This window comes from Gossypium arboreum, chromosome 10 (genome assembly GCF_025698485.1).
Source record: "Gossypium arboreum isolate Shixiya-1 chromosome 10, ASM2569848v2, whole genome shotgun sequence".
Classification (NCBI taxonomy): Eukaryota; Viridiplantae; Streptophyta; class Magnoliopsida; order Malvales; family Malvaceae; genus Gossypium; species Gossypium arboreum.
Genome location: NC_069079.1, coordinates 127,609,987 through 127,631,485, shown reverse-complemented (window position 1 = coordinate 127,631,485; position 21,499 = coordinate 127,609,987). Strand labels below are relative to the sequence as shown.

Sequence of the window (21,499 nt, the reverse complement as noted above, 5' to 3'; positions counted from 1 at the left end):
GATAATGTTGGTTGCTTAGTTGCCTGCTTCCTTCATATCTTATTTGTCTGCTTTGTGTTAATTGGCTGCTTACAGGCGCTGGCCAAGGCATGTTGATAGGCCAACGTACCAAGTTGCATGTGGTCCATCAAACCAACATGTGGCTTGTTAGAATTAAGTGACCCAAATTCTTATTTAAATAAAATACGATGGAAAATAAAATAAAAGTAAAATCCATATAGAACTAGACTTCTTTTATTTTATTTTAGAATAAGGTTTTTAAACCTTATTAAACTCCATCTATTTTATATTGATTAGGATAAGGTGTTTCAATCCTACTAGAATATGGCTTTGCAAGCCTATAAATAGACATAGTCTATTCCTCTTGTACTTGAGTAAAAATTTTTCGACATAGTGAATTTTCTTCTCCTCTCGCCTGCGTGGTTTTTTTCCGAAAGGGTTTTCACGTAAAATTTATGTGTTCTTTATTTTATTTATTTTATTCTATTTTATTTTTCACAAATTGGTATCGAGCTTAGGGTTATTCATCTCGATCACGGTAATGGCGTCTTTGAAGTATGAAATTCATTGTTGGATCGCAACACCGATTTGCGTTGTGGCAAATTAAGATGCAAGCGCTTCTTGCAGATGGATCTAGAGGATGCCCGCTAGGATAGATAAGATGCCTTCGACATTAACAGATGAAGAGAAGAAGCGTAAGGATCGAAAGGCATTAACACAATTACATCCGCATTTGTCCAACGAAATTTTGCAGGATGTGATGAAAGAGAAAACCGCCATTGCATTATGGAAGAGGCTAGAACAAATATGTATGTCGAAAACTCTAACAAGCAAGTTGCATATGAAGCGTCTTTATGCTCATCGTTTGGAGGAAGGTGCGTCAGTACCGAACACTTAACAGTGTTTAAAGAAATTCTCTCAAACTTGGAGGCCATGGAGGTTCAAGATGATAAGGAAGATCTAGGGTTGATTCTACTTTGTTCGTTGCCCCGTCTTATTCAACCTTTAGAGACACGATTTTATATAGCCATGAGTCTCTCACAGCTTGATGAGGTTTATGATTCTTTAACCTCGTATGATAAGATGAAGCATCTTGTGGTTAAACCCAACTCTCGGGGAGAGGGTCTCATTGTTCGTGGGAGACAAGACCGGAATGTTGATGATGATCGTGGTAGAACACAGAACGGAATCCTCGTGGTAAATCTAAGGGTAGATCAAAATCTTCAAGCAGAGGTAAAACTTGCAACTTCGCAAGAAGAAAGGGCACATTAAATCTGAGTGTTATAAGCTACAAAATAAGATTAAAAGGGAGGTGCGAATCAAAAGGGAAAACAACCGTAAAATTCGGTGAAGGCGATGTTGTAGAAGACTACGCGATGGTGAACTTCTAGTTGCTTCATCAATGATTCTAAAGTAAGCGAGAGTGGATACTTGATTCAGCTGCACCTTCCACATGAGTCCCAATCGGGATTGGTTTACAACTTATGAAACAAAGATCTCAAGGTGTTGTTTTGATGGGAAATAATGCTTCATGTAAAATCGCGGTGTTGGAACAATTAAAGTTAAGATGTTTGATGGAGTTGTCGAACACTTAGTGACGTGCGGCATGTTCCGAATTGAAAAGAAATTTAATTTCGTTGAGTACTCTTGATTCCAAAGGTGCAGATACACACAATGAAAGTGGGGTTTTAAAGATTTCAAAGGGTCCCTTGTTGTGATGAAAGGGCAAAGAAAGATTGCCAAGTTATATGTTTCTGTGGTTCTATCATATCGGTGATGCAATTGCCGCTTCCTCTTCCTTGTCGATGATGATATTACTAAACTTTGGCATATCGCCTAGGGCATATGAGTGAGAATGGCATGGCGAATTAAGCAAAAGAGGACTTCTTAATGGGCAAGGAATTTGCAAACTGAATTTCTGTGAGCACCTTGTGTTTTTGGGAAGCAAAAGAGAGTTCGATTCACTAGAGGAATCCATAACACGAAGGAAACGTTGGAGTATATCCATTCTGATCTGTGGGGGCCGTCCAGAGTGCCTTCGAGAGGTGGAGCTAATTATATGCTAACCTTTATTGATGATTTTTTCCAGAAAAGTTTGGGCGTTCTTCCTGAAGCAGAAAAGCGATGTGTTTTCCACATTTAAGTCTTGGAAAATTATGATTGAAAACAGACGGAAAACAGATAAAATACCTCCGCATGCACAATGGCTTAGAGTTCGCTCGATGAGTTTAATAGATTGTGCAAGTCAGAAGGGATCATGAGACACTTGATAGTTCGTCATACTCCACAGCAAAACGGCGTTGCAGAACGAATGAACAGAACGATCATGGAGAAGGTTCGATGTATGTTGTCAAATGCCAACTTACCGAAGTCATTTTGGGCGTAAGCGACCTCATCGCATGTTTTTGATCAACCGATCTCCATCCGTTGCCATTGAGAAAAAGACTCCACAAGAGGTATGGTCTGGTAATCCTGCTAATTATTCTGATTTAAAGATTTTTGGGTGTCCTGCGTATGCTCATGTTGATAATGGAAAATTGGAACCGAGATCCATTAAATGCGTTTTCTTGGTTATAAAGTGGTGTAAAAGGCTATAAGTTATGGTGTCCTAAAATAGAAAAGTTGTGATTAGCAGAGATGTTGTTTTGATGAAACCGCTATGCTACCTAACTTATCTCTTAAAGACTCTTCCAATAAAGAAAACCAAAAGCGGTGGAGCATCGATTAATACGAATCAACTCCTCAAGCCAAGATAAAAATTGAGAATAGAGTTGCTTCTTTACCGCAATACTCTATCGCCAAAAACAGGACAAGAAGAGAAATTAAACCTCCAAAGAAGTATGCCGAGGTTGATCTAGTTGCTTATGCTTTAAATGTGGTGAAGATATAGATGCGAATCAAGAGCCATTTAATTATTTCGAGGCGATTAGTGTGAAGACTCGAGAAAAGTGGATGTTTGCTATGCAAGAGGAGATGGAATCACTCCACAAAAACAGAACATGGGATCTTGTAAAACTTCCTAAAGGTAAAAAGGTCATTCGTTGTAAATGGGTGTTTAAAAGAAAGAAGGGACTCAGGAGTTGAAGAACCGGATATAAAGCAAGGCTTGTTGCAAAGGGTTACTGATCAAATTCCGAGTGGACTTCACAGATGTGTTCTCTCCGGTTGTTAAGCATAGTTCGATTCGAGCTTTGCTTGGTATTGTTGCCATGCATGATTTGGAGCTTGAGCGGTTAGATGTAAAAGCGCATTTTGCATGGAGAACTTGAGGAAGATATTTACATGCAACAACCAGAGGGTTTTATAGTCTCGAAAAAAGGACTATGTTTGCTTCTTTGAAAAAGTCCCTTTACGGTTTGAAACAGTCACCAAGACAAGTGGTACAAGAGGTTTGATTCCTTTATGACTTCTCATGATTTCAAAAGAAGTAGTTTTGACAGTTGTGTCTACTTTAAGAAAAACAGTGATGGTTCTTTTGTGTATCTACTTCTTTATATTGATGACATGTTGATAGCAAGAAAAGATAAAAGAGAGATAAGAAAGGTTAAAGCCCAACTAAGTGAAGAATTTGAGATGAAAGATTTAGGACCAGCAAAGAAGATACTTGGTATGGAGATTCTCGAGATAGAAAAGCAAGTAAATTGTACCTAAGTCGAAGGGTACATTGAGAAAGTTCTTTGCGGAGTTCAATATGCAGAGTGCTAAGCTGTTAGTACTCCTTTATCACCCATTTCGGACTTTCATCGGCCTTATCTCCTCAATCGATAATGAGATTGAGTACATGTCACATGTTCCATACTCTAGTGCGAGGATCTCTCATGTATGCTATGGTTTGTTCACGTCCGATTTATCATATGCGATCGGTGCAGTTAGCGATACATGGCGAATCTCGGTAAAGAACACCGGAAAGCGATTCGGATGGATTTTAAGATACTTACGAGGCACTACTAATGTTTGCTTACAGTTTGGAAGAACTAAAGATGGAGTTATAGGGTATGTTGATGCTGATTTTCTTTGGAGACCTTGATAGAAGAAGATCTCTCACGAGTTACGTCTTTACAATCGGAGGTTGTGCAATTAGTTGGAAAGCCACTTTGCAAACTACGATCGCTTTGTCTACCAATGAAGTTCGAGTACATGGCGATTCTTGAGGCTTGTAAAGAAGCTATTTGGTTGAAGGGACTATTTAGTGAACTCAATGAAGACCTTCAATTCAAAGACAGATATTTTGTGACGGTCAGAGTGCCATCTTTCTTACAAAAGATCAAATGTTTCATGAGAGAACAAAACACATTGATATTCGGTATCATTTTGTTCGTGATATTATTGCTCGTGGTGATATTGTTGTGAGCAAAATTAGCACTCATGAAAATCCTGCAGATATGATGACTAAGTCACTTCCTATAACCAAGTTTGAGCATTGCTTAGACTTGGTTGGTGTTCATTGTTGAAGTTAAACCCTTAAGGGGTTTTTGGAAGAGGTGAAGAACTTGTTTATTGAAAGTTCGCGATGAAGAACTTGTTCATTGAGAATTTGTGTCAAGGTGGAGATTGTTAGAATTAAGTGACCCAAATTCTTATTTAAATAAAATACGATGGAAAATAAAATAAAAGTAAAATCCATATAGAACTAGACTTCTTTTATTTTATTTTAGAATAAGGTTTTAAACCTTATTAAACTCCATCTATTTTATATTGATTAGGATAAGGTGTTTCAATCCTACTAGAATATGGCTTTGCAAGCCTATAAATAGACATAGTCTATTCCTCTTGTATTTGAGTAAAAATTTTTCGACATAGTGAATTTTCTTCTCCTCTGCCCGTGGTTTTTTTCCCGAAAGGGTTTCCACGTAAAATTTATGTGTTCTTTATTTTTATTTATTTTATTCTATTTTATTTTTAACATGGCTAACTTGGATGACCACAATTGTTCATGTAGAAAGTGGGATCTAACTGGTAATACCATTTCTGAGTTGTTATCCCTAAAACCCATTTATGTTACTAACACCTCTACTGCTTCTTTCCACAAGTATTCCATGCATCCATGTCGTTTTAGTGATGATAATGATACAAGATAGGCCAAAGAGTTATGTGCACCACTATTACAGCAAGAATACTCAGATAAGTATCTACTCACACCACATCAATCCAGCCAGATTAGCAACACAATGGAGAACGGTTCAGAATATGGAACCAGTACTGCCACCAGAGCTAAGAAGGCCACCAGGCAGTAGATAAAACCGCAACTATAGATGAAGGATGGTGGAGGAAGGGCATGCATATGAAGTGCAAGAAGTGTGGTTAATTAGGCCACAATGTGAGAACTTCTAAAGGAAAAGTTGGCGGCAGCAAAAGATCCAATACAGCTCAATCCCGAACTAAAGGAAGAAAACATGGTAGTGGAGGTAGAACTCAAGCAACAAATCCCAATCAGGCTTCATCTTCACCTCAAGATCCAGCTTGAAGTCAGTCTCTATCAACAAATTAGGGTGCAACAAATCCTTTCCCCCTCCAATTTCTTCATTTTCCTTGACAAACCGATTATAATTACCCTTGAACGAGGACTCGTCGGAGGATTGAACCAGCTGAAGTATTGACAAAATCTTTCCAATCCATAGTTCTTTCATGGTTAAATTTTGCCATTACTCCTTGTACTTTGCAAAAGTCCTTATACTTTAATTTGATTATTTTTAGTACTTGTACTTTTTGAATTGGTCAATTTTAGTCCCTATACTTTTTGAATTGGTCAATTTTAGTCCCTGTTGTGACATCTCACACTCGATCTGGTCATTGGATCCAAATGTGTGACATCGCATTATGTTGCTGGGAGCAACTTAGACTAAATCACCATAAATAACATGTAACGTGACATTCAAGCAATTATAGTTTTTATACATTCTCAAACAATCATATAAATAAATTGAATGAATATACATTAAATATATTCTAAACATTTAAGGGTTATACAAAGTTATGGATATAGTTAGAATTCATATCCAAACTCTTTTTTATCAAATTCTAGCATTGTGTCTCGAAACAGGGATCTTCATGTCTCAAGTCAAGTCTTATTTTATTTATTTAATTTTTTTTATTTTTTGCTTTGACGATAATATGCCTCGAGACTTTAGAGTCTATGTCTCGAGACAAAGCTCTTCAAGTCCCGAGACTAGTTTAGAAACCAACCTCTCTTGTTTTCTTAATTTAGTTTCGATGTTTGATTATCCCGAGACAAAATATTCATATTTTGAGACTTGGAATAGGACAAAACTATTTCGATGTGACCTTGATTAAGTTTTTAATCAACTAAAACTTTGTTGAACCTAATCATTGCATATGGAAATGGATAATTCTACACATTGAGCAAAGAAACTCAACATTGTTTGTATTGTCTTTATTGTCTTACGTCCTGTGTTGGTACGTACCTAGAATTGTTATTGGAGTCCTTTATGATAATTTGAATAGATCACATTAGTAAATTTGTACTAAACTAAGTGTGTTTGAGTAATGATCATAGTTAGATATATATATTTAATTGGTGCATTAGTATATAACTTTAAATGATTGAATGTGTTTTTTATGCCAATTGATGTTTGGTGATTGGATGTTAAAATGATTTTATGTAGGTACATTTTGTGTCATTGTGTAAGAAATAAAGATGCATTTTTTACATTTTTGCCCTTTCATGTCGAGATAGAAAATATTGAAATTAGGGATCTAAAATAGGAAAAGCATGTCTTGAGACATAGTGTTCATGTCTCGAGACACACAACTAGGTTTTGATAGGTTGAGTTTGGATTTGAGTCCTGACTCCATCTGAACCTGAGTAGCTCGAGATGTGTTAATAAGGTTGTTAGACATCTATAATGCATGATTTTATTTGTAATTGAAAAGGTTTTGATTTATGACATGTTTATATGTTATAATTATTTCGTAACTTAATTGAGATAGTCTAAGTTGCTCCGAAAACATATTGTGTCATCGTACATTCAGAACCGACGATTGGATCGGGAGTAGGGTGTCACACTTGTATTTTTCGAAACAATAGCTATTAAATTTATTTGTTTAAATTCAATTACTAATCTTCTACAATAGGTACAGTTGTAGATTTAGTACATATTTTTCGATTGGGTCATTCTAAGCAACAAATTATGAAATTTCAGTCATTGATGCAAATGACCGTCATTAATCCATTAGCTGAATTTTAGTGAGTAATATGTACAAATAACAAGCTAACATGACATTACACATGATAATATGCTTGACGCATAAGATTTTGAAAATAACAAAATTTAACTTAATGAATTTAATAATAATCATTTGGCGAGGACTAAAATTTTAAAATTTAAAAAGTAAATGGAAGATGAAATTTAGATAAAATATGTTCAGAACAATTTGGATAATCTAAATTTTAAAGCTTCAGGCTCATAACTCATAGTTACGAGAAAAGATTATGCATTTGAGAAATGAGAGATTAATTATTAATAATAATAATTGGGTTAACCCGGGCGAACCCAAAATCTTGAAAGCCCGGTCTATTAAGAGCAAACAAATAGGCCCGTTACAATATTTGGGTTCTCTGTTTTCAGTGGAAAAACAAAAAGGATAAAACGCCCACCGTGGGGCTCGAACCCACGACCACAAGGTTAAGAGCCTTGCGCTCTACCGACTGAGCTAGACGGGCTTGGTTGTCTGTCTTCATTAAATTTTTTTACTTAGAGAAGATGTATGAATTTCTGTCCTCCTTCAAGGAAAGCTGAAAAACACTAACTAAATCTTTCGCAGCTGCCTGCAACAGCAAAAAGCTTGCGAGAAAAAAAATTATGGAGTTCTTATTCACGATTTTGGCTGCTTTGATTTTAATCGTTGTTTTGGGTTTAGTTTCTGTAATCGTTTTTGAAGCTTATAGAAGAAGTTTTAATAATGCGTAATTATTCTCTAACCTAATTTTCTCGTTTTCGGTTTTCATTTTGATTTTAGTTTAATTTCTCTTTCTTTTCATTTTTTTTAAAATTTAGTCATGTTGACGCGCCCGCCATCTTTGAGGATCCGAAATCACTGAAACAGGTAAAACCCTTCTTCTTCTTCTTTTCTGGTTTATTATTATTTGGATCGTTCTGCTTAATCGCTTGCTTGGTTGCCGAGAAAATTGTCAAGTTTTGCCTCTTCTGTTTTTGTTTTTCCTTGTGATTTTGGTTAGGAAATTAACGTAAAAGTCAACTCTGTGGAAGCTAAATAGTTATTAGTACTAATAAAGTTCATTAGAATTAAACTTGTTTTTATAATTCATTTCATTTTAAGCAAATAAGTGACTAGAAATGATTAAAACAGTTAGAATTGATAGTTTTCTTTTTCTTTTCTTTTTTTAACTTACTTTCTTATAAACATGTCTGAGAAATGATGCTACTTATTAGAATTTTCTATCACCGATTTCGAGTTCGCTCTGTTTATATATGATTTGAGTACAAATGCTAAGGCCGGATGCATCAAATTTTCCAGGTTCCATGTCCTGATATATTCGATCCAGCAAAGAAATACTTGTCATTGATAATTCCCGCTTTCAATGAAGAGCATAGACTTCCTGGTGCCCTCAGTGAAACCATGAAGTACGTTAATGATTCTCTTTTAAACACCCCTTAATGTTTGGACTTATGTGCTTCTGTAGGATGGTATTGGTATGTGAGAACGAAACTAGGTTTTACATATCATAGTGCAGGATGTATATTTCTAATAGTCAGTGATATCTTGAAATATAAACATGTCAATCCGGACAATAAAACTCAATGAAATTTGCTTTCCGAAAATGATTTTGGTACGGACAGTGGGCTGCCATTACCGTTCATTATGTCCTGGCTTATGCTTTATGGTGCTAATATTTGATCTGAAATTGGTAGAATGGTAGAGCATGGTTTTTTAAGTAACAGATGGAGCTCTTACTTCATGATGAGTGATTTATTAATTTTTAGGATTGAAAATTTGGTTTCTTTAGACATATTTCACTGAAATGATTTAAAACTGTGTACTTGGTTATCGCTGAAAAATATTCTGATGTTAATTAGTAATGGTGTGATGTTGTTGCTTTGCAGTTACCTTAAAAAACGGGAAGCAAAGGATAAATCATTTTCTTATGAGGTACTGTTTTGCTTCTTCTAATTAACCGGAATTGCTAAATTGTCTTTGTGAAGTCTATTTCAGCATTCTTTTTTACGTGAATGAGATGCAGGTATTGATTGTTGATGATGGAAGTAGGGATGGAACGAAGAGAGTAGCTTTCGACTTTGTAAAGAAGTATGGTGTAGACAAAGTAAGGGCTATCCTTCTTGGTAAAAACCATGGAAAAGGAGAGGCAATAAGAAAAGTGAGTCTGACCTAAGCCATTCATTTGGATATTCGCAAACATATTTTTGATGCTATAGAAAGTTTTTTATGCTTTCCTGCTCCTGCATGACAACAATTGATCAAAGCACTTTACCTCTATGAAAGCATTGTAAAACAGGGAATGCTACATTCACGTGGTGAATTACTTCTAATGCTGGATGCTGATGGAGCCACCAAGGTTACTGACCTAGAAAAGCTTGAAAATCAGGTACATAAAAATGGTTGGCTACTCAAGCCGGTGATATTCTGCGTGGTATAGGTTATCTGATGTTTTCCAATTCAGATCCATGCAGTTGCCAGAAAAGAACATCGTGGGGATTCAGCTGCTTGTGACACGACCTTTAAAATATCTGATATCCCAATAGTGGCATTTGGTTCTCGTGCGCATCTTGAAGAGAAGGCTATTGCTACAGTTAAGTTTATCAGAAATGATGCTTGCTTTTAGTCATATTTTGATTTTTCTCGTCTAAGTTCCACATTCTTCTATTTGAATGTGTTCGATCTATGTTTCAGAGGAAGTGGTACCGCAACTTTTTGATGAAGGGTTTTCATCTTGTGGTTCTCTTGACTGCTGGTCCTGGAATTCGTGATACGCAGGTATGTTCCTTCATTGTATAGATTTCCGTTTTGTTTTGGCCTAAAGTACATATGTTTGGTATTACTAGCATAATTGAATTATGCACTGACTTCTCTATAAATATTTCCCTGATTTTGTTATCTTCATACAATGCAGTGCGGTTTTAAGATGTTTACTAGGTCTGCAGCAAGGAAGCTTTTCACGAACATCCGTTTGAAAAGGTGATTCAGACCTTGGAGACACTATCAATCACCTTATCCTTTAGCATTGCTGCATGCTTATTGCATCATAAAAATTCAAAGCTGATCTATAGTTCTGTACTGCATGATTAGATTTGGTGTATACTATCAAACACATGCCCAGTTTCAAATCAAGTACTCTATGTACGGCATGTTTCTATCGCTGATCACCTTATCTGCAAGCATCAGTAGGTGCTTGTCTTGTCATGAAAAGATTCGAAGCAAATCTCTTACGTGCTTAGATTAGTGTAATGCCATCAGACACATGCTGATTTTCTCATTGAACTTAATTCTACTTTCAGTTCGTGTTAGTTTCATCCTTCCATACCTCGCTTGTTTTGAGAACACTACTTTCGACTTCCTTCTATCAAAACCCAAAGAATTCAAGAATTTCTCTACGTTCTGCATCTCTTCTCCTTGATATCTCTCAATTCGAACAAATTTGCAACTTTTGTCTTTGAAATTTACCATGATTGACCTATCATTTGAATTATTACATGTGCAGATGGTGTTTCGATGTTGAATTAGTTTTCCTCTGCAAATGGTTTCATATTCCAGTGCTGGAGGTATCTGTAAACTGGTTCGAAATTCCTGGATCCAAGGTAAACCTATTGAGCATACCAAACATGCTTTGGGAACTTGCCCTCATGTCTGTCGGATACAGAACTCAAATGTGGAAAATTAACTCCTGAGGTTGCAATTTCCCCGAATCCTTCAAGCAACAATGAATGAAGAGAAGCAATGTAGCCTATTCGATAACATTAGGTTGAAAGCATTCTTTTAGGGAAAAAGGAAATTGCAGTTAGCTGATTGCAGCTTATCCTAGCTTTTTTCATTATACAATATCACAGCCAGAACATGCAGTTTTTTTCAGTTGGAATATTGAGGTAACACTTTAATGTTTTCTTACATTTTTACTGTTCCAACTTCTTGAATTCCAAAACGATACTATCTTTTTGTTTCTGTTTTCATATATCCTTTCAAACTAGGACAGGCATGATTTTGAATTGCATCAATTCGGATTTTGAAATTTTTAGATTATTTTAGGCTCAATTTATTATGCATTTTGGTATGTTTTGAGTTCGAATCATCCTTGTTTCAACTTTGAATTATCTAGATTTGTTAATCTAATTTTTGCATCAGGTTGACTCAAGTTCAAGTTATTTTGAATTATTTTCTCGAATCGATTATTTTATTGCGGATTTGGTTCATTTCTAGTTTGAATATTTTAAAGTTTAGTTGTTGGTTTTTTACAATTAAATCGGAAAGGATTGAGTTTGGATTGAAGTTAATGATAAATCTAATGTTTTAAAAACCATATCGGAAAGCTAAACTGGCGAGACTTCGATTTTTGGATTGATTTCATTCTTTACTTATTTGTATTAAAAATTTTAAATATCAAGTAATTTTAATATTTAATAAATAAAAGGTTTAATCCACATATTGTTTCTTCATCTTAGTACTTAAATTTTTTTAGTTAAGCGGTATCTAAATTAGTTTTTTTTTCAAATTGGTACGTCCATTAGTGAAATTGTTAAACTTTTTTTCTTAAGTTGGTATTTATATTTTCTTTTTATTAAAAGTTGTACTTAAACTATTCTTCTTATACTCGATTTATACCAAAATGTTATATCTTTTTAAAAACTTCAACCAATAATAACCTACCACGTCATATAAACTTAGATTATATGTTTTAACTCTTTTTCTTTTACATAAATTCTCTCTCTCTCTCTCTTTTTCTTTCTTCTTTTATAATGTTTGGCAATACAAAAAATGCTCGAATTTTGCCTTCTGGAGGTCAAGATGCTAATGATTAATTCTATTTTTAAACTTCAACACCTGCTTGCTTTACTTAACGGAATCAAAAAGTGTTATTTCATTGATTAAATCCAATATTTTTAGAATTGGACTGGGAATCATTGGGGGTACTAGTTCGGAAATAAGAGGTTGAACCAATTGACCCGTGAACCAATACAGACTGATTGAACAAAGCTAAAAAAAACTAGTTGAACTAATTTTCTTTGTTTTTTTTAAAATATTTTTATTTAAATGAATTTTTTAATAATTCATTTGATCAAACCAGACAAATTGATCAAACTGAAAATTTGTGGTCTATTAGGTTCGACCATCAATCTAGTTCTAAAGAAATAAAAAATATATATATATAAGAGAAAATAATTTTGTTTATCTTTTTTACCACATGTCAATTTTTATTGGTTATCTTTATTTTAAAATAAATGTAACAGTTTAATTAACAATTGAACTAACAGAATACCACTTAGAACAAAAATAACTTAGGTACCAAAATAAAATAAAAAAGACATAATTTAGATACCAATTTGTGGATTGAGCCTCTTAATATATATTTAACAATTTTTTTGGTTATTCTCTCAATTCGAATAAAATGCAACTGGATCTAGTATGCATGAGTTGGCGATCAGAATCTATATGGATAGAATTTATAGTGGGATCTCGAAAAACAAACAATTTCTACTAGGCCTTTATCCTTTTTTTTTTTTGGTTCGTTACGGTTTTTATTAGTTGGAATTTCTAGTTATCTTAGTAGGAATTTGATATCTTTGTTTTCATCTCAGCAAATAGTTTTCTTTTTCACAAGGAATCGTGATGTCTTTCTATAGAATCACAGGTCTCTTTATTAATTCCTATGAAGGATATTTAGTTCATCAGAATAGAAGTTAAAGAGGGTAGCTTTAGAGATAAAAAAAATAGTTTAAATTTAATATCACGATAGAAAAAAAAGGTATAATTTATATACTAATTTTAAGTCAAACCTAAATAAAATACGATAACTATTTTTTATAAATATTTAAAATTAATTTGATTTCGCATAATAATTTTTAAAGTTAATAATTCTTTTACTAAAGGCAATAAATAAATATATCATGATTTGGGTATACTTTTTATAAATAATTTTTATGCCAAATTGTGGTTTTACCATAATTTATAACAATGATTCATTTATGCTACACCTTTTTCTTGAAGTAATTTATAATACAAGTTTGAAAAAAACTAAAACATTATAGTTATGTAATCTTGGAAAATAATTTTTCTCCTTTTTTTTTTTTTAGTTCAAGAGTGTAGTATAAGTAAATATGTAACCATCAAATGTAGAGTACTTTTTTGTTATTTGACATCAATTTTCTAATCCCCAAACATTAATAGTCATATAAATGACTATTTTCGATGATTTTTTTTAAAAAAACTCAATTTCAATCAATTGATTCATAATATCTACTTTTCGGTTGGATCAATTTCAATATTTCTTTTTCTTTTTTTTTCTGTCGACCAGATATAAATAAAACATTTTCTAGATCAGTCTAACCTTACTCACTTATTTTAATATTGTTCAAATTGATTCATTTAGTTTATTTAAGATAAAAGTGCATAAACCAGAAATAAACAATGAAATGCTTGTGAACATCAAATTCATTTATAACAAATAAAAGAATTAGAAGATAATGAAACCCCTCGCTTTCTCTCAATGTTCATGAAGATAAAACAAATAGACGAAAAAGAACGGTAGAACAAAGCAGAGCTGCACTAATAGCAGTCATTGCTTTCTCTTTTTGATCATTTTCTCCCATTGAACTGTTTAGAAACATTTGCGGTGAACGATTGACGGACCGGATTCGTCGTACTCCGCCTTGGCAATCCACATCTGCAAACAAAACAGCAAGCAAATCGGGTTATTTTCAAGATTATCGAGCAAGTAACTAGATGATTATGTATGCAAGTACGGTTAGCTTACTTGTTGGAAGGTGCTTAGGGAAGCCAAGATCGAGCCACCGATCCAGACACTGTACTTCCTCTCAGGTGGTGCAACAACCTTGATCTTCATGCTGCTGGGTGCTAATGAGGAGATCTCCTTGGTCATCCTATCGGAGATACCGGGAAACATGGTTGTACCACCACTGAGGACGATGTTACCGTACAAGTCTTTCCTAATATCCACGTCGCACTTCATTATGGAGTTGTATGTTGTCTCGTGAATGCCTGCAGCTTCCATACCTATCAAAGATGGTTGGAAAAGCACTTCAGGGCATCTAAAACGTTCAGCACCGATGGTAATAATCTGACCGTCGGGTAATTCGTAGGTTTTCTCTATCGATGAATCTGTTTTGGAGGTCTCTAGCTCTTGTTCGTAGTCGAGAGCAATGTATGACAGCTTTTCCTTCACGTCCCTTACAATTTCCCGCTCAGCTGTGGTGGTGAATGAATACCCACGTTCGGTCAGAATCTTCATCAAGTTATCGGTAAGATCACGACCAGCCAAATCAAGACGAAGAATAGCATGCGGGAGGGCATAACCCTCGTAAATAGGGACCGTGTGGCTAACACCATCTCCCGAATCCAACACAATACCTACATAAAAAATGCCAATACATTCAACCGAATTCAGGTTATTAGTCGTAACAATCCTCCGAGCAGAACCAAACAGATGCCATTATACCAATATCAAGACAATCAAAAACAGAGGCATCTTATGGTATTGGGAACTTCACATATTAGTTTCACATAAGCACGATTCAAATAAACTCGAAACGCTACATACCATCAATGTATCATATGATGCTTACCGGTTGTACGACCACTAGCATACAGAGAGAGCACAGCCTGGATGGCAACATACATAGCAGGTGCATTAAAGGTCTCGAACATGATTTGAGTCATCTTCTCACGGTTAGCTTTCGGGTTAAGGGGAGCTTCAGTAAGTAAAACCGGGTGCTCTTCCGGGGCAACACGAAGCTCGTTGTAAAATGTATGATGCCAAATCTTTTCCATATCATCCCAATTGTTCACAATACCGTGCTCAATAGGGTATTTCAATGTCAAAATACCTCTTTTAGATTGAGCCTCGTCACCAACATATGCATCCTTTTGGCCCATACCAACCATCACACCGGTGTGACGAGGCCGGCCAACAATGCTAGGGAACACGGCTCTCGGAGCATCGTCACCGGCAAATCCGGCCTAAATCATGAACATATAAGAACATTAACATTAAGAATTAACATGAATTTTGATTAGAAAAACATAATTTTTCAGGGTTTCAATGATTTTTTTTTTACCTTCACCATTCCAGTTCCATTGTCGCAAACAAGTGGCTGAATATCCTCACCATCTGCCATCTTTTACAACCTGCAATTCATAGCAAATCCATTATAATAAAAAAAAAATGCTTAAGTTCTCCATTAAATATCCAATTTTCTACCCTTTTTTAAAGAAAGAAAAAGAAACTATAAAATCAAGATTCAAGTATCATTTAGAAAATATTATTAAAACACGAAAATGAAACGAACTCAATGCCAAAAAAAGCTTACATTTTCCATTAAATATCCAATTTTCTAGCTTTTTAAAAAAAAAGATTTATAAAATCAAGATTCAAGCATCCTTTAGAAAACACCATTGAAACACGAAAATGAAACGAACCCAATGGGAAAAAGTGGGATTCATTTTCTGCATTTTGATCAAAACAAATCAAAACCACAGAAAAAACCAATGCCAAAATGAAAAAAACCACCCAGAAAAGGAGATTGAGAAAGAACCTTAAGAAAAAAAGGGTGTCTTTGATGGCTGAGAAAGTGAGGATAAAAGAGAGAGCGAGGAAATATTTCGAAAGACAAGGGGATGATGTGAAAGAAACGCCAAAAATCAAAAATTTAAAGGGAATGGGAATCAATACTGGCCTTCCAAATTTTTATGGAGAGAACGATTCTTTAGGCTCTCATTGACTCATTCTCACGCTTTTCCAGCCATTTTTGTTTCAGATAAAAAGAAAATATCACTAAAATTTAGTGATTCATAATGATACCTTGTTTCTATTTGTATTAGCCACTCTACTGTACTCAAATTCGAATTTAATCCTTTTCTAGTTTGACATAATTCAAATATTTGGAGGATAATTTAATTAATTTAGATTTAGAAAGTAATAATCGAATTTTATATGATAATAAACACATCCAAATTTTGAAGCAAATTTGCATTTTGAATTTTACAAAAATTACAGATTTTATTTTCAGTAAAAATCTGATCATCATGTTCAACTAATAATAAATTTGCACTAAATATATTTCACACAGTCACTTTAATTATAACAACAAAAAATTAATGACATTAAAAAGATTAAAAAATTTAAATTAAATTAAGTTAAACTAAGGTAGAAGGATTAATTTCCAAATTTCAGCATAGTAGAGGTTAAAATCATAATTATACCTTAATAACTTAATTGGTTAACGGTATTTCTTTCCTTCCAACCAACTATAACTGTCACCAACCCATTTTTACAATTTAAAGGTGCTTTTTTAATTGCTTTTTTTTAAAGGGATAAATTACAATAGAGGACATCCAACTATAGTTTGTTTTCCTTTTCGGTCACTCAACTATAAAAAGTTACAAAATGGTCATCTAATTATTAGTAAATTTCTTTTTTGACCACCCAACTATTTAACGTAAAAACAGAAACATCAAAAAATCCAAGATAATTGGGTGACTAAAAAAGATAATTGAATAGTTGGGTAATCGTTTTGTATTTTTCATAGTTGGATGACCAAAAAAGAAATTTACTAATAGTTGAGTAACTATTTTGTAACTTTTCGTAATTAAGTGGCAAAAAGAAAACCAAAATTAGGTGACCTTTATTGTAAATTACCCTGAAAGATGTTGTTGAATTCAATCCTCAAATTAATAAAGATCAAAAGTAGGTTACCTACTAAATTAATTTTCATAAATTTAGATTTTGTTTTTCAACGGTTGAGATTTAGATTTGATAATATATATATTGTTTATATTTAAATATTTTTATAAATAAATAATATTATATATATTTTTTATATCAAGTTAAGTTAATTTTGTTGTTGTATATATGATGCTTAATAGATGACTTGTAAAATAAAATGTAATAATAAGTCATCAAAGTGTTAGCATAATAAGTCCCACAATTTGGAGTAGTTGAGAGATAGGTTGTTGTTGTAATCCCATCATTGAATATGATTTTTGAAACTTACAACTTTCGATTTTCAAATTTATTATATGTAAAAGATATTCCTAGTTTATATTTTTGTTAATTTAATTTTTTTAATTATATTTAACTCTCAATCTTTTAAAAAGAAAAAATTATTTTATGAACCCTCTCCGCCACATTTTTCATGGTCTCTTCAAAATTATTTTACGATATTTCTACAATTTTTTTGTTTGATACATGATTTTGTTAATTTTTTTTATCCTGAAGCCCAAACTCAATCCCTAAGCCTAAACCTTGAACCCCGAACATTAAATTATAAACCATAAATCTTGAGTTTAAGGTTTAGAGTTTAGGATTTTGAGGTCTATGTTTGTGTTAGAGTTCGAGTTTAGGATTTAGGGTCCAATGTTTTAGGTTTAAGGTTCAAGTTCAAGATTCTGGGTTTTAGTTTAAGTTTAGGGTTTGAGGTTTAAGATTCTTAGGTTCAAGATAAAAAAATTTACCAAAAATTATGTAACAATGATATGGACCGTAATAATTTATATATACTACATGCTATTTTTGAACTTTTAAAATCCTTCTATAATTTTGATATTTTTAAAAAAAATTTATTAATTTTAAAATATTTATTAACGAGATATATAAAATAAATAGTATAAAATTCATTTAAACCGTCACACAAAATTTCACACTAATACTATTAAAATTTAATATTTTACTTAACATTTTAAATAAAGAACTGGAATTCAAATTTAGAATTTTCAATACAAGTAGCACGATTTATTTGAACCGAGCGTACTCAACTCGTTTAATGACTTAATTTGCTCGACTCGAAAATAACTGAATCAAATTGAACCGAACCCGAACAGCAAGATTTAAAATAAGAAAATGAAAATCCATCAATTGAAATAATAACCAACAGCAATAGTTTAAACCGGCAATGATTTCACATAAGCAAAAAAGCATCCTAATGCATGCCCACATACTAAAATTCCATAATCTAACAAGAATTGATCTTTCAATGAACTCGGAAACCATGTTTCAACGTCGTAAATTTAATATCTCGAAAAGTACGATGCTCATCGATCCTTTCTACAGGAATGGAGGAAGAATAACCCATCTTCGGGGGTACTTCGGCCTTCCATCTTTACCGTCGAATAGCTGTGAACAACAAGAAGTAAAAGGTAAGGGAAACTTAAAAATAGACCATGGACGGAATAATGGAACGCAATGAAAACTAAAGTATAAGCCCCGAGCATAGGTCTTAAAGAACTTATCCAAGATGATATGCAGATTGCCAAACAGTTAATTTGCTACGATATGAATTGCTTTGCCTATGTTCGATCTGAGCTCGATACAAGAGGTGTATGCAAGTGAGCACAGATGTATCGTATATGAACTTACAGAAGTTTATACACAGAAAGCTTTGCATATGCATTTGATTAGCATAATGAAACTACTTAAAGAAATCCAAATCCAGTATGCTAGGCAAACTAAATAAAAGCCAATATATGTTCAATGCAATCAACTTTCAGCTTAAAATGAAGGCAACTTAGATGGTATGCACGAAAACTATTTGATTTAGTAGTTTGAAAGGTAAAAGAAAAATACCTTCTTCAACCGACGGTGCTTTGCAAGGGCCCAATTTGTCATGATAGAGGTAGCAACCACAAGGAATACGTAGCCAGCAACGGTCTGTGTAGCGATATTGAAACCCAACCATTGGTAAATCTCTGTTGTGTAGTTCGCGCAAGTCACAATGTTGAACAGAAACCCACGAGGAATTTGATACCCTCCACTACCATCAGGACTGCGTAGATTCTTCAGTATAATATGACAATAGAAGTTTGCAAGTTGACAAACTATACCAAACCCGAACCCAATCTTCATCTGAAGATCACTAACAGGTGTGTAAAGTGGGTGGTTGACGTAGTAAGCAATGTATGAACCGAAGGTCCAGTAATAAGCACAGTTTCTGAAAACGTTTGATAGTGGGGACGTTGCATGGCTGAAACGGTGTATGAAGAATGTTTCCATGATTCGTTTGAAGTAGTGGAAACACCAGTAATATAAAGCATATGTTTGAACAGGGTGGATGACACGCTTTTCTTCGTATCCAAAGTACTTGTATACAGGGAAGTAGTAGAAGACAGGGTAGAGGATCAAAGGACCCAAGTATTCGAAGAAGAAAAGTGTTCGATACGACACTTGTGGACCCAAGTCCTTGAACACTATGGTTAAGCTGTTCTCATTTCCATCGCAGTAGTCTTTGAGACTCTTCTTGTAGTTAAGGACGACAGGCCTCTCCCTTGATCCCGATGGCACGGGAAGTGTTAGTCTTTGTCTTGAAGGATAGAACTTTTTAGCTGTTAGTACAACACACAAGAACTCAGTTAGGAAGACTCTAAATAACTATTGTCTATTGAAACCTACACCGATGCAATAAAAAACACACATCTCTTGAGGAATTAAGTCAAAACATCAGCAATCAAAAGCTCCGATGACAAATCTAAAAATTCCCATAGAACCCCTTTACTCAATAGTTTATGTAGTGACCCTCTAGAAGAATACATTTTAAGGAACCAAAAAAATGTTTACCACGGTGATATCAGTCAAGTATTCCAAAGGAAACATCACTAGAGGGGAAGGCAGGGGCCTTGGCCCCCTTGGTTAAATGGTCTAATTGTATTTCTATCCCCTCTTAAAATATAATACTTCAAATTAGTCCATTTTAACACCAAATCTTTTAGCTTCCCCAATTTTTTTAAATTATACCTAGGCCCCAATATAAAATTTCTAGTTCGAAAATCGCCTTATTCAATGTTTTTAGTTAATTGCATCACTCAAGAGTCACAAAATAAGAACATCATAAATTCATTATCCATGCAATATAATATGAAAATAAAACACATAAGGAGCAATGAATCTCTAGCACAATCATGGAACAAAATGGGGTAAAACGAGCATATCATTGACTCTATTTGCAAATATTTGAAGCAAAGAGAAAACCCGAAACAAAAACACAAGCCAAAAGTACAGGAAGTTCCCACAAACAAGCAATTATTCCCCACCAATACAGAGTTAAAGAGAAGAGACTATATTGAATATTTCCTCCTAGTTTATTAAGAAGAACTTAATTAACAAACATAGCAAGCAATTAAGCTAATTTTTTTTACTACTAAAAGAAAATCACTTACTTCTCTTGTGAATTGCTTCCTGCAGATCAGCCACAGTAGCCTGCAAAACAATTTTTAGAAAAGAAAATAACAATAAATTTTCCTTTCTTTTCATTTTTTCTTTCAAAGTAAACTAATAAAAAAAAAATAAATCGTAAGAAAGATGGAAAAAAAGTACAGTACCGAGTCATTAAGCTCAAGGCCACCTTTGATGAACTCTCTCCCACTCCGAGAAACTAGAGTGACCTTCATCCTTTTTGAGATCAAAACAAATGAGACCCAGTTTTTGTTATGGCTAAAGGGAGAAACCCTTTGAAGCTTTTTAAGGTTTGGGAGAGTTAGATCTTTGGATCTTCGGAGATCTCAAAGATTAGAACTTTGAAAGGAAAGTAAGCGAAGGTGGTGACAGTTTATGGAACGGGGCATGTGATGGAAATGAGATAGAGTGTATTGTATATATGATTTTATATATAATATTAAAGGCGTATGGTTGGGGTAGGAGAGCTAACTTATCTAGGCCGATGATCCACACCGCTAAGTTTTAATGGCTGACTTGATTGATTCAAGGGGACCATTTTGGTAGTGGCTCACGGTTGTAACGGTGATGATGTGTGCTTTATTTTTCAATTTTGTTTTAGGTTTTTAGAATCATAATGGTGTTGGAATTGATTAGATTATTAATTAATTTAATCTATTTAACTGAATAAATAATTTATTAAAAAATTATAAAAAAATTAATTCAGCTAGTTGAATTTGTCTAATGCTTTTCTTATGATATATTAATTATTAATCCAACCAGTTCAGTTTAAATATCATTGCCAATAAGTAGATGGATGAGTCAAAATTAGTTCTTTTTCTTCAAATATTTAAATTAAGTTCAAATTTTGAAGTCAATTTGAAAGAGTTTTACTTGAATACTACCTAATTTAAATAGGGTTAAGTTTAAATTGTAGAATGGATAAAAACACTTATGAAAATACCAAAAATAGTCTATAACACGACAAAGAGACTTATGATTATATCCAAAAAGAAAAAAGCTTATTTTATAGTAGGAGTTCTGAAAGCAATTTTATAATTTGAATTGATTTAATTAAATTAATAATTAATTATTTAAATGAAGTATAAAAATATTAATATTTTATTTATTTTA

General features: G+C 33.6%; 3 protein-coding genes and 1 non-coding gene across 5 annotated transcripts; 1 reads left to right on the top strand and 3 right to left on the bottom strand.

Annotated features, from left to right (window-relative positions):
- Nucleotides 1–7,608: 7,608 nt before the first annotated feature.
- TRNAK-CUU (transfer RNA lysine (anticodon CUU)) lies at nt 7,609–7,681 on the bottom strand. The gene has a single exon. It is a non-coding gene; the product is annotated as a tRNA-Lys (tRNA).
- LOC108464106 (uncharacterized) lies at nt 7,670–11,221 on the top strand. Of its 2 annotated transcripts, none has more exons than XM_053019816.1 (10): nt 7,670–7,924; nt 8,016–8,064; nt 8,497–8,603; nt 9,084–9,129; nt 9,221–9,355; nt 9,494–9,583; nt 9,659–9,787; nt 9,889–9,972; nt 10,109–10,173; nt 10,750–11,221. In XM_053019816.1, the coding sequence occupies exons 1-10, from the start codon at nt 7,821–7,823 to the stop codon at nt 10,874–10,876; spliced, it is 936 nt and encodes a 311-aa protein (XP_052875776.1). In that variant the 5' UTR covers nt 7,670–7,820; the 3' UTR covers nt 10,877–11,221. The 2 variants fall into 2 exon arrangements, with proteins under 2 accessions (XP_052875776.1, XP_017619692.1); XM_017764203.2 differs by having other exon boundaries at nt 7,672–7,924; nt 10,697–11,221.
- A 2,322-nt stretch (nt 11,222–13,543) lies between these two features.
- LOC108464104 (actin-like) lies at nt 13,544–16,088 on the bottom strand. Its single transcript, XM_017764201.2, has 5 exons — nt 15,759–16,088; nt 15,282–15,351; nt 14,790–15,183; nt 13,961–14,574; nt 13,544–13,870 (listed from the first exon to the last, which is right to left on the bottom strand). The coding sequence occupies exons 2-5, from the start codon at nt 15,339–15,341 to the stop codon at nt 13,805–13,807; spliced, it is 1,134 nt and encodes a 377-aa protein (XP_017619690.1). The 5' UTR covers nt 15,342–15,351; nt 15,759–16,088; the 3' UTR covers nt 13,544–13,804.
- Nucleotides 16,089–17,898: 1,810 nt separating this feature from the next.
- LOC108464425 (very-long-chain enoyl-CoA reductase) lies at nt 17,899–20,817 on the bottom strand. The gene is made up of 4 exons (XM_017764722.2): nt 20,533–20,817; nt 20,371–20,410; nt 18,785–19,539; nt 17,899–18,334 (listed from the first exon to the last, which is right to left on the bottom strand). The coding sequence occupies exons 1-4, from the start codon at nt 20,599–20,601 to the stop codon at nt 18,266–18,268; spliced, it is 933 nt and encodes a 310-aa protein (XP_017620211.1). The 5' UTR covers nt 20,602–20,817; the 3' UTR covers nt 17,899–18,265.
- Nucleotides 20,818–21,499: the final 682 nt, after the last annotated feature.

Coding starts and splice junctions, on each gene's coding strand:
- LOC108464106 (XM_017764203.2), top strand. CDS start 7,821: ATGGAGTTCTTATTCACGATTTTGGCTGCTTTGATTTTAATCGTTGTT. Junction 8,065..8,496: donor ATCCGAAATCACTGAAACAG/GTAAAACCCTTC, acceptor CAAATTTTCCAG/GTTCCATGTCCTGATATATT. Junction 9,788..9,888: donor AAGAGAAGGCTATTGCTACA/GTTAAGTTTATC, acceptor TCTATGTTTCAG/AGGAAGTGGTACCGCAACTT.
- LOC108464104 (XM_017764201.2), bottom strand. CDS start 15,341: ATGGCAGATGGTGAGGATATTCAGCCACTTGTTTGCGACAATGGAACT. Junction 14,575..14,789: donor TGCTAGTGGTCGTACAACCG/GTAAGCATCATA, acceptor TTTTTTATGTAG/GTATTGTGTTGGATTCGGGA. Junction 13,871..13,960: donor CCCTAAGCACCTTCCAACAA/GTAAGCTAACCG, acceptor TTTTGTTTGCAG/ATGTGGATTGCCAAGGCGGA.
- LOC108464425 (XM_017764722.2), bottom strand. CDS start 20,601: ATGAAGGTCACTCTAGTTTCTCGGAGTGGGAGAGAGTTCATCAAAGGT. Junction 20,411..20,532: donor GCCTTGAGCTTAATGACTCG/GTACTGTACTTT, acceptor ATTGTTTTGCAG/GCTACTGTGGCTGATCTGCA. Junction 18,335..18,784: donor AGCACCGTCGGTTGAAGAAG/GTATTTTTCTTT, acceptor TGTTGTTCACAG/CTATTCGACGGTAAAGATGG.